Source organism: Chionomys nivalis, chromosome 7 (genome assembly GCF_950005125.1).
Source record: "Chionomys nivalis chromosome 7, mChiNiv1.1, whole genome shotgun sequence".
In the NCBI taxonomy this organism is placed as follows: Eukaryota; Metazoa; Chordata; class Mammalia; order Rodentia; family Cricetidae; genus Chionomys; species Chionomys nivalis.
The window spans coordinates 28,827,061-28,839,671 of NC_080092.1; the positions used below are offsets into that span (position 1 = coordinate 28,827,061).

Genomic DNA, 12,611 nt, shown 5'->3' on the forward strand with positions numbered 1-12,611 from the left:
AGATTTCTCCATCTCCAGTCCTACTGTGATACTGCTGGAATTCGAGACGCTAGCTACTGTAGCTGTTTGCGTTGGTTCTGGGGATCTGAACTTAGGCCCTCGCTTCTCTGAGCCGTCTCCCTAGCCCCTCTGTTTTGATTTTATAAGAGAAGTCCTAGCTCTTAGGTCATACCGGCTGAGTGCGCATGGTGAAGTATCATAACAACTGCAATTGCTCTTAAAATGTAGGAGAAAATGTATGTATAATAATACATGTGCATTATTTATACACATGACCACTGTAACGTATATGAGAGAAGATACATACACGAGAAAGAGAAAATGGAACTCAATATAGTGAAACACTCATTGCAAGAATCCGGCTAGACTGGAACCGTGCACCTTACTATTCTGACTTCTCTGAAGGCTTCACACAAAAGCCGCTGAGGTAAAATACAACTCATTCTGTGAGAAGAGGCTTGGGGAAAGCTCCGACCTCTGGTAAATGCTTCTGTTGACACCCTAGATTCAACCCTGAGGTTCATTTTGTGTTGTCCTGCTGTTCAATTCAGAGTTTCCAGGGAGCAGAAGCCTCCTTAGCAATCTGTGCCCTCATGGGAGTGATTTTAAAAGCAGGCATATGAAGAGCTGATTAAAGGGTGGGAAAATATAGCTTAAGATAATTTCCACTGGGATTCACACGGATATTACTGCAGATGTTATAACCATTTACTGATCACCTGCTGTGTTCACTCCACTTTGCTAGGCACTAAGCGATTATTACTCTTCGAGTATTATTTATCATAGGGTAAGTTTCCTACTAACTGGTTAAGGTCCCACAGGGAATCCTGTGGCTAATTCTGGCTGCGCTGCAACTGTTGATGCTCATCTACTGAGCCTTGCTTTTTCTCTCCTATGACTGGACACTGGCCATGGATGTCCAGGGAGTGCAACAGAATCATGTTCATCTCAGCATCTTCTTGGTCTCAGCTCTGGTCCTTCACAGAGATCAAGGACCAGAAAGCAACCACACAGATGCCATGGCACACAGGTTGTTCTGCTGCAGGTTTGGCCACCAGCAGGGAGAACTCAGATCTGTGGTGGTCCCTGTTAGGATTTTCTAGCTTAGATTAGCATTCTCAAACAGAGCTATATGTCCTTGTCCCCAGCAGTGTTTCTTCCACATCTGGGGACAAACGCTAACAGAAGCTAGTGAACCAGTTTCTACCCCACATTTAGCTTGATTCAGTTCGTTTCAAAGGGTTGTAGCCCTCTTCATTATTTCAAGGGTGGGTCTACCTGTCTCTGTGAGATAGTGCTGACGAGGAAGGGGACGCCTCAGGATGGCAGGCCATGGGGGTCACTGCTTCTCAGAGGCAGGCTGGAGAGGAGGCAGGAAGTCTAAAGGTTGCACTAAAGGATGCTCACTACCGTTTGAAAGGAACTGAGGCTGCTCTGCCTGGGTGCAGACACAAGGCAGATGGGGAAGTCCACACTATCTCCACAGAGTCTGTTCCTCCCAGTCCTCCCCATCACGGCTTTCTCCCTCCGTACCTGGACATGTCTCTGTTTTAGCAGCGTCTCATAGCGGTTGGAAGGTGGGTACGGGATGATCACCCCATAGTTCTTACACTCAGCTCTGAAACGTTTATCCAGCAGGACACTGGAAGGAAGCAACATGAAACAGCGGCACTGAACATGGGGGCAGATGGTTTCTCAACAGCCCGGCCACATCCATGCCAGACCACGGGGTCCACCCATGAAACGTGACCTTAAACATCTCAAACATAACTGTGTCTGCTCTGGACATGGTTCCCCACAATTCTTTCCAGCCACAGACGCTCAATATTTGAAATGAGATTTCTAAGTTAAAGATGGGCAACCCAGGGTGGAGAGACCTTACTCTTTCCTTCACTTATGATGAAAACAATTGACTTCATCCTTAGTATATCCCAGAAAAAATTCTAGGGACCAGGGACACCAAGGTCCTTCTTGTCCTCACGGTACTAACTTCCCAGTGAAGAGACTGACAGAGCAAGCAAGGGAACAAAACGAATGGTTTGCAATAGGAATCATGTGCTCAGTGTTTCTCGTTCACCAGGCAACACAGACATACATACACGCACGTACCCACGCAAGCACATATACACATATCACATACACAGGTATACACACACGCTCACACAGACATTCATGCCCACGGACACACACACACGCCCATATATGCATACACATACGGTTACATTTAGTGTCACAGCAACCCTATAGCCAGGTGTACTGTTTTCATCCTCCACACTGAGGCAGAGGTTGTAGTACTTTGAAAACAATAAAACAGGATCACTTGGAGTTAGCAATTATGGGAAGTCTCTGCATGGCCGTTTTGTGGGCCAGAGGCTGGATGGTCATGATATGGCAAGGTTATCTCACACACAATGGTCTGTCTGAGATAAAGGGAAGAAGGTTTTGGGAAAACACATTCATTACATCAGTCTACAGGCCAGATCATGTAGAACCACAGGGCCCTCACAGAGAGAGGCAGGTTGGAGAGATGAGCTGGAAGCAGGTTAAGGTTTTAAGTGGGAAAAGAGATGTATTTAAACTTGCACTGTCCAAAGCAGCAGCCACCAGTCCCAGTGCCTATGGAAGGCCTCAAATGAGGTGGGCTCAAACTGGGATCCATTGCCACATGAACACCAGGTTTAGGAGGCCTCAGAGAAAACAGAGATATCTCTTTAATAATATTTACATTGACTCCACGTTAAAATTTTAGTGGCTTTGGTTTGTTGAATTAAATAAAACATATTATTAAAATGTCAGCTGTTGCCTTCCCTCATTAAAATATGGCTGCTAGACTTCGCTGACTTCCCATGAGGAGTGGATGGGGAGTGGGGTCGGGGGAAAGGGGGGGAGTAGGAGGAGGGAGAGAGAGAAACTGGGATTGGTATGTAAAATAAAAATGATTGTTTAGAAAAATAAAATAAATAAAAAATATGGCTGCTAAAATACTAAAGACAGCAGAGGTGGCTACCATCTGTGGTGGCATTTTATTTCAGGTGGACGGGACTGGCATGTTGTTAGCCTTTCTATCTAGTGCTTTCTCTGAATTTCCCAGCTCTTCTCAATTTCCACCCCTTTGAAAAGCCTTCATCTTGCAGGGAAAGTTGTTGAGAACTATTTTTTCAAATGGGGATATTTATATTTTTAAAGATTCTCTTTCTGTGTGTGTGTGTTTGCCTGTGGAGGCCAACAGGGCAACAGATGCACCTGGAGTTACAGGTAGTGGTGATCTACTTGTTGTGGGTACCGGGAATTGAACTTGGGTCCTCTGGAAGACTACCAAGAGCCCTTAACCACTGAGCCATCTCTTCAGCTCCCAAGATGGGGAGAATTTAAAACCTGAGTATAGAGCAACCCCAGGATGTGACATTCCTGAGCTAGTTTCCACCGACAACATCAGCATACTCAGGGCCAGCATTGTCTTAGAAATGCTGCCTCCCCTGCTGTCGCTGCCTCCTACCTGATCTGCTCACACCTATTAAGCAACTACTTAGTGATGGATCACACCTATTAAGTAACTACTTAGTGATGGCTGTCCCTCTGTGCTTTCTATCTGCTTATCACTTAGGATTCATTCTCTTTAGTCAGTGCAGCTCCTGTGCCCACCTTCTCGTGTGCAGTGCACGTCAACTCCTATCTGAAATGTGCCAAGCCTGTCAAAGCAAAATGGAGCCAGTCACTTCTGTGAGAGGGGAGGGGGGAGAAGCAACTGAGGTGGGGACTCGCCCTTGGGATTGCTGGTTAGTCCATCTGGACTTCCATCAAGAACTACAATTCTTTTATATAAACATATTTTCTTTCATGATAGCACCATGGCAAATTTTTTAAAACCCTTGGGGATATGGGGGGGATGGGGGGAGTTAAATCAGTATCATCCAGGAAATACTGATAACCCTATAAACCTAAGGCATCTCCAACTGAAACTTCTGCACACACACCCATCCTTACACACCTAAAATGCATTCTCCGAGGGTTAATATTATCAGAGTGAAGTTTAAAAATAAGGATAGCCGGGCGGTGGTGGCACGCGCCTTTAATCCCAGCACTCGGAAGGCAGAGGCAGGTGGATCTCTGTGAGTTCGAGACCAGCCTGGTCTAGAAGAGCTAGTTCCAGGACAGGCTCCAAAACCACAGAGAAACCCTGTCTCGAAAAACCAAAAAAAAAAATAAAAAAATAAAATAAAAATAAGGATGAAGTCAAGCCGCCACCGTGCATATGAAACCACTTTGTGGCAGTGTATCATTCTCTGGCATCTTCAAGGTTTATGGTGCCAGGGCATGCGACTCGCCCTCTAGTGGCCTGGATATGCCACTGCATGAAGTAACTAGCTGCCGGATGCAGGAATGTAAACTATTATTTTTGTACCATCTCCACCAAGGCTTTGACCAGAAGTTCCCTTTGCCTGCACATTCTGGACCAGTCCTTCATCTGTTTCACTTAACTCCCTAGATACAGCTTCCTTAAGACGGCCTTGACCATATATTCCCAGAGTCCCATGAACTGTTCGTTCATAAACTTCCCTCAGTTCTCATCACCCTTTGTCCTCCCATTGAACCACAGACCTCGCGGACTTTGCACACTGTCTACCTGCTCTCCTTTACAATGTGTTTCGATGTCTGGACCCCTGGAAAGTGCTCGATTCCCCATAAGTGCTGAGCAAGGGAGAAGAAGGAATCCCGTCTTCCGGGCACCAGGCTGATGAAAAGATGCTACTCAGCCTACAATCACTTACCTGCCGGCCATGGCTTTGTAGTAGGCAAAGATCTGGTCTGCCAGCTTGTAGACAAACTGATCAAAACACAGGTTCACCTGGTGAAGAGAAAGCGGGGGGGGGGTGTCAGCGGTTCCTGTCTGGATTAACATCAGAAACGCAGGCAGTTGGGAGGGCATCAGGGCAGACTGAAGTGCTTTCTGGGGCAGCCTAGCCGCTTTGACAGAGAGGATAAAGGAGTAAGCATCTGTGGCCATGCAGAAGTGAGGAGTTTGGCCCCTTGCTTTCAATGTCTTCAGTTAGTTACTGGATGAGCCAAAGTTTAAAAGGACCCTGGAACCAGCGTCCTCATCACCCCTCCTTGGTCGGGGACCACAAAGGAAAGCTCTTCCTCTCGGACCATGAATATCCCCAGCGGCCTGTTAACCCAAAGACTTTCTTGTCTGCTCCATGTATCTGATTTTCCTTGCTCTGCAGAGTTAACGTTGAGAATGCCCTTAGAAATGAAAAGCCCCTTTCTTCAAGTTTTCCTTAAAATCCCTCTGGTTTTTCATGTACAACGTCTCCCCGACTCACAGGAGACTGAAGTCGGGAGGGAGGACAAGGTCACACCCACCACGGAGCATCAGAGCACATCTTCCGTGAATGACCAGAGAAGAAAGTGGTCAAACTGGGACTTGAAAGAGACCGGGCTCTGGTACCAGCAGGGCAGCAGACAGAGGGAGGGGAGGGGCTTGATCTTCGATTCCTTTCTACTAAGTTTCTAAGATAATGTCTTTACTGAAAGGTTTCTGTGCCTATTATTTGATACCCACTATATCACACAGAATAAAACCCACCGTGGGTTCTGTGCATGATACCAGCTTTACACCCAGGGTGCTGGCTTCAACCCACGGTGCTGGTTTCATAGTCAGATAACTAAGGCCTCCTGCCTGGGCCTCTGCACTTTATGATCCTCAGTGTACCCTCTAGCAGTGAGGGATCTAGAGGGTCAAAGTAGCAGTGCTCATTTAGACCCCACGTTCCCTTTCTAGAACCAACTCTGAATTCTCCCCCAGATATTCGCAGCCCCTCCAGAGACCCCATGGTCTTCTTCAGAGCTCATGACCTGCCTCTGGAGGAGTTTGATGACATCATCCGCAAGCCAAAGTGTATATGCACATAAAGTGCACATAAAGCCCCTCATGGTAGATAGCACAGACTAGGGATGAGGAATAAAGGAGTGAGCCATTACACACTATTAAATTCTATAGCCACAGCAATCATGCATATTGTTCCCTGAGGTCACTGACATTCCCCCACTCCCCATTTGTGTTTATTTCTGGAGGACTGGCCAAGTCCAGCCTCTTGGGGACTGCAGGAATGAAGGCGGCATGTCACTTGCCTCGGCTTCAATCTCATCGTAGAGGAACTGCTTTTTGAACTTGGTGAGAGCATAGTAGGCGCTGTCGTTGTACAGATCCAAGGGGTAGAGGACATACCTGGAAGGAACACAAGAAACATGGGGGTAAGTTACACTGGCCTGGAAAACACGAGAGGTATGGGCGGCGAGGCAGACGGCCAGGAACTGAAGACAACCTGCCGCCCCTCCCTGTGTTCCCGTGCCTCCATTTAGGAAGGACTTGCTCTCCAGTCTGCACACAGATATTAGCAGTCCATGATGCTAATGGATCCCCTGGTCTGAAAATCTTAACCTAGGATAGAACTTCTTGGTTCCTAGAGATGGCAATTTCCCCAGTATGGCTGCTATGATATGGACAAAGATAGGAAAAGCAGGTAGGTGGAGGCCTCATCTCTACTCAGGAGTTTCTTCTCTAAAGCAAAGAGGTCGGTGGCAAGTCAGCCTCCCACTCAACCCCAGGAGCTTCCTGGCCTAATCCTGCCTCTTACTCCATCATGGAAGGTTCTTTGGTTTCCAGGATATGGTCCGTGAGAATCCAGGGCATGGACATCTCAATAGGGAACTGGATGCGCCGGCCCATGGTTAACTCCAGGAAGAATTCTCGGAACCAGAGCTGGGAGAGGTCACAGCACTGTTGCAGGGCTTCTGGAAGAACAAGGAGAGAGCCTTGGCTTAACAGAAAGTGCTCACATCAAGGCATTGGCTGTGCACTGGCTGTACATTGGCTTGCACTGGCTGTGCATTGGCTTGCACTGGTTGTGCACTGGCTGTGCACTGGCTACCACTGCTACTGACATCGGCATGCCAGGTGCGCAGCAGGCATGTTCTATACAACCCTTCCCTGATCCCGCTATCTTGTGCCTGAAGCCAGCTTAGTAGCATCCATGGTGGATGGCATCTGTCATCTTCTGAGACAAGACAAGTTATGGGAGAAGGGGTGGTGAGGTCTCAAAACATCTGCCTTCCCACCATTTCCACTAACTCCCTCCAGAGTCATCCGAAAGAAGTGCTGATTTACATACAAATGGTGTTTTTAGAACACACAGTCAGTGCTCACTTTCAAGGAATCGTGGCCCCTCATCTCCTGTATGTGATGATTCTGAAGCTCTTACTCTTTGGAGGTCTTGAAAGCCCAACTCAGGTCATTCTCTAACGGAGAAGCACTGAGACTCCCATGTCACTGGGGTCCTACTTGTCTCTACCCTACTCCAGTTAACCCCTCAGTGCAGAGGAAGAAGAGGGAACAGGACCGAGGTGCAGCCTGGAAGCCTCTTCAACGAGGAGCAATGGGTACAAGGGAGCTTAGAGCCACTCTGACCAACAGAAGGCTGATCCAGAATACATTGGGCTACAGGCGAGCATCCCTGCATGAGTCCCCTTCTAACCAGCCACAGGCTAATCCAGTGCACGCTAGGCTTCAGACTTGCATCCAGTATGATTCCCCTTCCTAACCAGCCACAGGGTGTTCTGGTGCACACTGGGCTATAGACAGGCATTCCAGCATGATTCCTGCTTTTAACTAGCCATGACTGTCTACCAGACAAATTCACTGGGTCAGAATGAGTTCAGCAGAGCCTGGCCTTTCCTACCTCCCCAAGCTGACAGAAAGGTTTTCCTTTCTGTTGTTTTTAAATTAATTCTTTTGCCCCGGGGAGCAGAATGTGCCCCCCTGTGGCTCATGATTCCATCGGTCTCCAGCTTCCTGCCCTACTGCCTTGGTTGTCCCGGGAGGCTGATGTTCCCTCTTCTTCACCCTGCGTGGAGGAGGGTGGCTCACCGCTGATGTTGAGCAGGTGTGTGAAGAAGAAGGACTGCTTGTGGAAGTCCTCTATGGCGAGGACGATGGGCCCATCCAGGCTGCTCCTGAGGGTCTTCTTGGAGCCACTCTTGTCTGCGATGAGAGATTCAAGCATGGTACGGACCATGTACAGCTTGGAAAGAAAGGGACAGAAGGTCAGGTGGCCCTCCACGCTGAGGGACAAGTTGCGGTCCCTTCCTACCTTCCTGCTCTTCCTTCTGCTTTTAAAGAGAACTGTCTTAAGGAAGCACCGATTACGGCAGAGAAGCGGATTTGGAGCTATGAAAACCTGACCTCTCCCTGCCGTTCTGGGACCCAGCACATGCCAGGCAAGCATCCATCACTGGGCTTGCCACCTGCCCTTGTGAAAACCTCCGAGAGGCAGACTGACCAGCTTTGCCAAGCTCTCTGCCTAGAGCCCACAGCACCCCTAGGTATACTGACAACAGCAGGTAGTTAAGGCCCGTGAAAGGCTCCTGCCTGCCCTGCTTAGCCAAGGGCATGGACATCCATGCCACTCTACAGTCACCCTCTGATGTCCCAGATGACCACTGTAACAGCATGGATGGGGCACTGAACCAGGAACCAAGAGAGCCAGGTTCAAAGCCAAGCACTGCCATTGACTTGCTGTGTGACCTTAGACGACGAAGCCTCCACTCTGGGCTCCAGTTGCCTCATCTAACAGGAAGGATTGGACCTTCTCAGACAAGCTCTCAATCCAGTCTCTTTCAGCTCTAACTTTCGGAGGACTTACGCAATGGACAAAGCTCAAAACAGCAACCCCCCCACCCCACCCCTCCTGTTTCTGTTCCTCAGTGTTTTAAACATGTCAGTGAATGCTGGTGCCCTCTGGTGGCCTGGGCTGCACTGTACAGCCTTCCAGAGATTCTGGGTGGAATGCAAGTCAACATCCATACTTAAACAGGAGGCTACTAGATACCTAACCCCAGCTTACAGAATGCCCTACATGCAAAGGGCCCAAGAGCAGCGAGGCTGTTCTTTCTGCTAATCTAGATTTTGTTTCCACATCATTTGTCTTTGAGTCTGAGGATTGGAAGGGGCCTTGAGGAGCCAGGCTAGTCTGTTCCTGCTGCCTCCCGCAGTAGGCACCCAAACCAACCCAGCCAGGCGGTGTTATACCAGGGATCGGCAGCCTCTTCGGCCCTGTGTGCCACCAGTGGGGTGAAACAAAGCCCTCGGGGACCACTGGCAGGCCTAAGACACAGACAGGAGAGAAGGCAGAGGGGACGGGAGGGCAGGAGAGACAGGGAGGAGGGAGAGAGAGAAAGAGAAAGAGAGAGAAAAGCGAGAGGTATTGTATACAGTGGGAAAGCCACCACAACTGCAGGGGCCACACGTGACACGCTCCGACCTCCCAGCAACCACACTGCTCTCTGCTGCTACGAGATGGGGCCTAAGGTTCTCACCCACCGTGGGCCTGGCAGTCACAGATCTGCATGCCACCCTGTGTAGGGTCCCCTCTGCAGGGAAGGAACGGCTGCTGTTGCTGGTTTTCTAGACGGCCCACCCTCTACGAACCTGTCTCTCTCTGAGTATCAAAGTACAGTGCTAACGATGGCCTTGGAGCCCCCCAAAGAAAGGGGACTATGGTGACTGGATTCACATCCAGTTCTAACTACTAGAAAAGTGGGTCCGTTCTGAACAGAGTCAATTTTTTAGCTAACTGAATTAACAGGCATTTACTCTACCAGGACAGGCTGCTGCCCAACTCTGTGAAATGCCTACACCTGCTGCATTCTGAGGGCTGCCATGGAGTCCTGGGGTGGGCATCAGGAGACCTGGGCTCTTGTCTACCTGGCACTCGTCTTGTGACTTGGACAAGTCACTTCCCCTTTCTGGACCTCAGTTTCCCTGTCTGTGATGGGGGAGGGGGAGTCTGCCTCTCAGCACTCTTCCATCTCTGGGGCTATCTGGGAGTCAACTAAAGGAATCTGAATCTGAGCTATCAACCTACCCCAGGGGCACCTAGGGGATAGGGTTTAGCTTTCGGCAACTGTCCTGCAGTTCTCGAATTATCCACAAAGACACATGCCCTCTCTCTTGTCTTCTCGATGTCTACAGCCCTGCCCTCCTTCTCTCCTTGCTCCTCTCAGGCCATGTCTTCATCTGCCTCTCAGGACTTAGAGAAATGCCTGAGAGCCATTCAGCCACACCAGGGCACTCAGAGTTAGAAAGGTTCCTGACCTTCTAATAAAGACTTCAGAACTGTCTATAAAGGCTCTTTTGGGATGTCACACATGCAGAAGACAGAGTGTGTGCACGCTGCTCATTGGATACTGCAAAGCTGAGAGAAGTGATGATAACCTTGCCAAACACTCACCTGCCCCTGCTCAGCCCCAGCCCTGCCCAGACACGGACACACACAGAAGGAGGGGTCAGAAAGGGCCTCAGATGGCCCGCTTCAGGCGATCCAGAGCAGAGATGGGCTTGAAAGGTCTTATAAGGAGGAGCTTCCAGCTTGGGGCTTCTGGAGCCTGCAAGACCCTGACGGTTACAGTAAGACGCATCTGTTTTCAAATGCCACAGAAAGTAGATCGGGAAATACCTTCTTCTACATCGGCAGTAAGGACTTAACTCTGTGAGTCACCCCCCCCCCCAATGTCATTTTAAGTCTGTTCTGGGTGAACACAGACACTGTCTTATTGCAGAAGTTTCAGCTGGAAACTCAAGAGTATTTCTGACAACCAGACTGTGTCTGAGGGGAGGAGGCTTGCCAAGCTTGTGGGTTGTCCTTGGAAAGGGATAGAAAAACTAGCAAAGTGTCTTGTTGGTAACGTGAGCTCATCCCAAGTTTTCATTTTTAGAAGGTAAGCAGAGCTGAGAGAGGTTAAGCTGCTTGCCCAGAAACATACAGCAAGTCAGAGGCTGAACTTGTAAGTTCCCCTGCCAGGCTGCCCCTGTAGGTAAGGGGACTGCAGTCATTAGAATACACAGACCTATGCACGTGAGCTCCATGTCAGACCCCTCCTGCACTGCAGTATGTGAGCTTTACTGGGCTAGGAGATAGCTGGGGAGGTGAATATGTGCCACCACCATTGGTCAGACTAGACAACTGAGGCCCAGAGAGACCGTGTAACATGTCCAAGGTCACACAGGTGTCTAGGACTAGAACCCAGGTCTCCTGAATCTCTGGCCAGTGGTCTTCCTTCTACATCAAACAGGACATCAGGAAAAATCCAGAGCAGCTGCTTAACCCTGCCCTTCCTCACAAGGATCCCCATCCCACTACCCCGTAGTTTTCCAAGGACCCTTTCTTGGTCCAAATGGCCTGGAGTCAGGGGAGCCAGGCTGCCCGGGAACTGCTTACCTGTGTGCTGGAAGGTCCCACGGCACGGCGGGGCACCTTGATGTCAAAGCCGCCTTTGGGGTCCTTTTCCCCTCTCAAGCATGGGTCATTGGGGGGCTCTCGGCCTCCCTCCCAGTCACAGATGGTCTTGCGAATTGCCTGCAGGACACTGGTGAAGGAGGGGAGGGAGCTTAGCCCAGGTGTCTGCAAGGCTGTTTTCAGGCCCCAGAGGGTCTTGCTCAGCACCTCCTGCATTAGAGTTTCTGAGTGTTTGGGATGTACATTCAATCCTGGACCCACTCAGGGATGCTCTTAGCAGTGTTAAGGTGCTTTCAACAAGTGGCTCCTGTGGCTTTGGTGGCCATTGACTACCTAAGAATTCAGCTTTAAGCCATGTGGGGGACAGGAGGACAGGACCTGGGGGTGGGGAGAGGAGGAGGGAGCTACAGGAATATCTCATCAGCATCACTAGCTATATGGATCAAGTTTTAGAAAGAGCTATGTATAGCCCGTTCCCTCCACACCATGTGTGCTGAAGTCTACACATGGATTATCTCATTTCAGCATCCCGTAGCCATGGATACGGTGGCCACCATGATCCCAATTTACAACCAAGGAACGGACACTCAGAGAACTCATTTGAATAATTCGCTTTTAGACAGCAGTTGGTTTGAGTTCAAGTCCTGAGTGGAGGCTTGGCTTACCACCAATGCCCACTACCAGAGGGTCTCTTTGTTTAAAAGCCATGCTGGAAGCCGACTGAGCAAGGAGGCCCTCCCCTTCTAGCCTGCATCCCTCAGTTCCGCAGCACCCTGAATGGGGCCATCTGAGGACCCACCTGATAAGGACATTCTTTTTCTTGCGCACAGCTTGCCGCAAGGGCTCACGCAGTGTCACCTGGGCGAAATCCTGCAGGGCCGCATAGATAGTGTTGCGGATGGCCTGGTTGAAGACACTCTCCATCCTCCCCATGAGCACCTGCAGGCCCTTGATCATGGCGATCACCTGGTGGGCATAGAGCAAGGGTCAGCCTAGCTACCACGTAGCAAGCTCATTGTGCTTCTCCACGCTGCAGGGAGCAGGCAGTGAGAGGCGCCCAGACTGTGAGGTCCATGCTTCTAAAACCGTCAGTTATGACTAGGTAAGAAATGGTACCAAACGCACACAGATCAGAGGGCTACTCCCTCCATCAGTAGCTATTCTAAAGGGGACGCTCATGCACTGTGGGTGGGGATGTCAATGACTTCTGCCATTATGGGAAAAGGATGGAGTTTCCTGAGAAGCTAGAAATAGAAATATCGCATGGTTCAGACACCCTACTTCTGGGTATAAGCAAGGGCAGTGAACCCAGTGTTA

At 49.7% G+C, this 12,611-nt stretch overlaps 1 protein-coding gene across 3 annotated transcripts in view; it reads right to left on the reverse strand.

The window, feature by feature from the left end:
- Cyfip2 (cytoplasmic FMR1 interacting protein 2) overlaps window positions 1-12,611 on the reverse strand; it is a 119,743-nt gene that overhangs the window by 58,906 nt on the left and 48,226 nt on the right. For 2 of the 3 annotated variants that reach the window (XM_057773791.1, XM_057773790.1), the window contains exons 14-21: window positions 12,094-12,260; window positions 11,277-11,424; window positions 9,089-9,163; window positions 7,928-8,081; window positions 6,639-6,795; window positions 6,133-6,229; window positions 4,770-4,846; window positions 1,534-1,642 (exon numbers count right to left, since the gene is read on the reverse strand). In XM_057773791.1, coding sequence (XP_057629774.1) covers window positions 1,534-1,642; window positions 4,770-4,846; window positions 6,133-6,229; window positions 6,639-6,795; window positions 7,928-8,081; window positions 9,089-9,163; window positions 11,277-11,424; window positions 12,094-12,260 — 984 coding nt within the window. The remainder of the gene's footprint in view (window positions 1-1,533; window positions 1,643-4,769; window positions 4,847-6,132; window positions 6,230-6,638; window positions 6,796-7,927; window positions 8,082-9,088; window positions 9,164-11,276; window positions 11,425-12,093; window positions 12,261-12,611) is intronic. The other variant, XM_057773792.1, reaches the window with a different exon arrangement.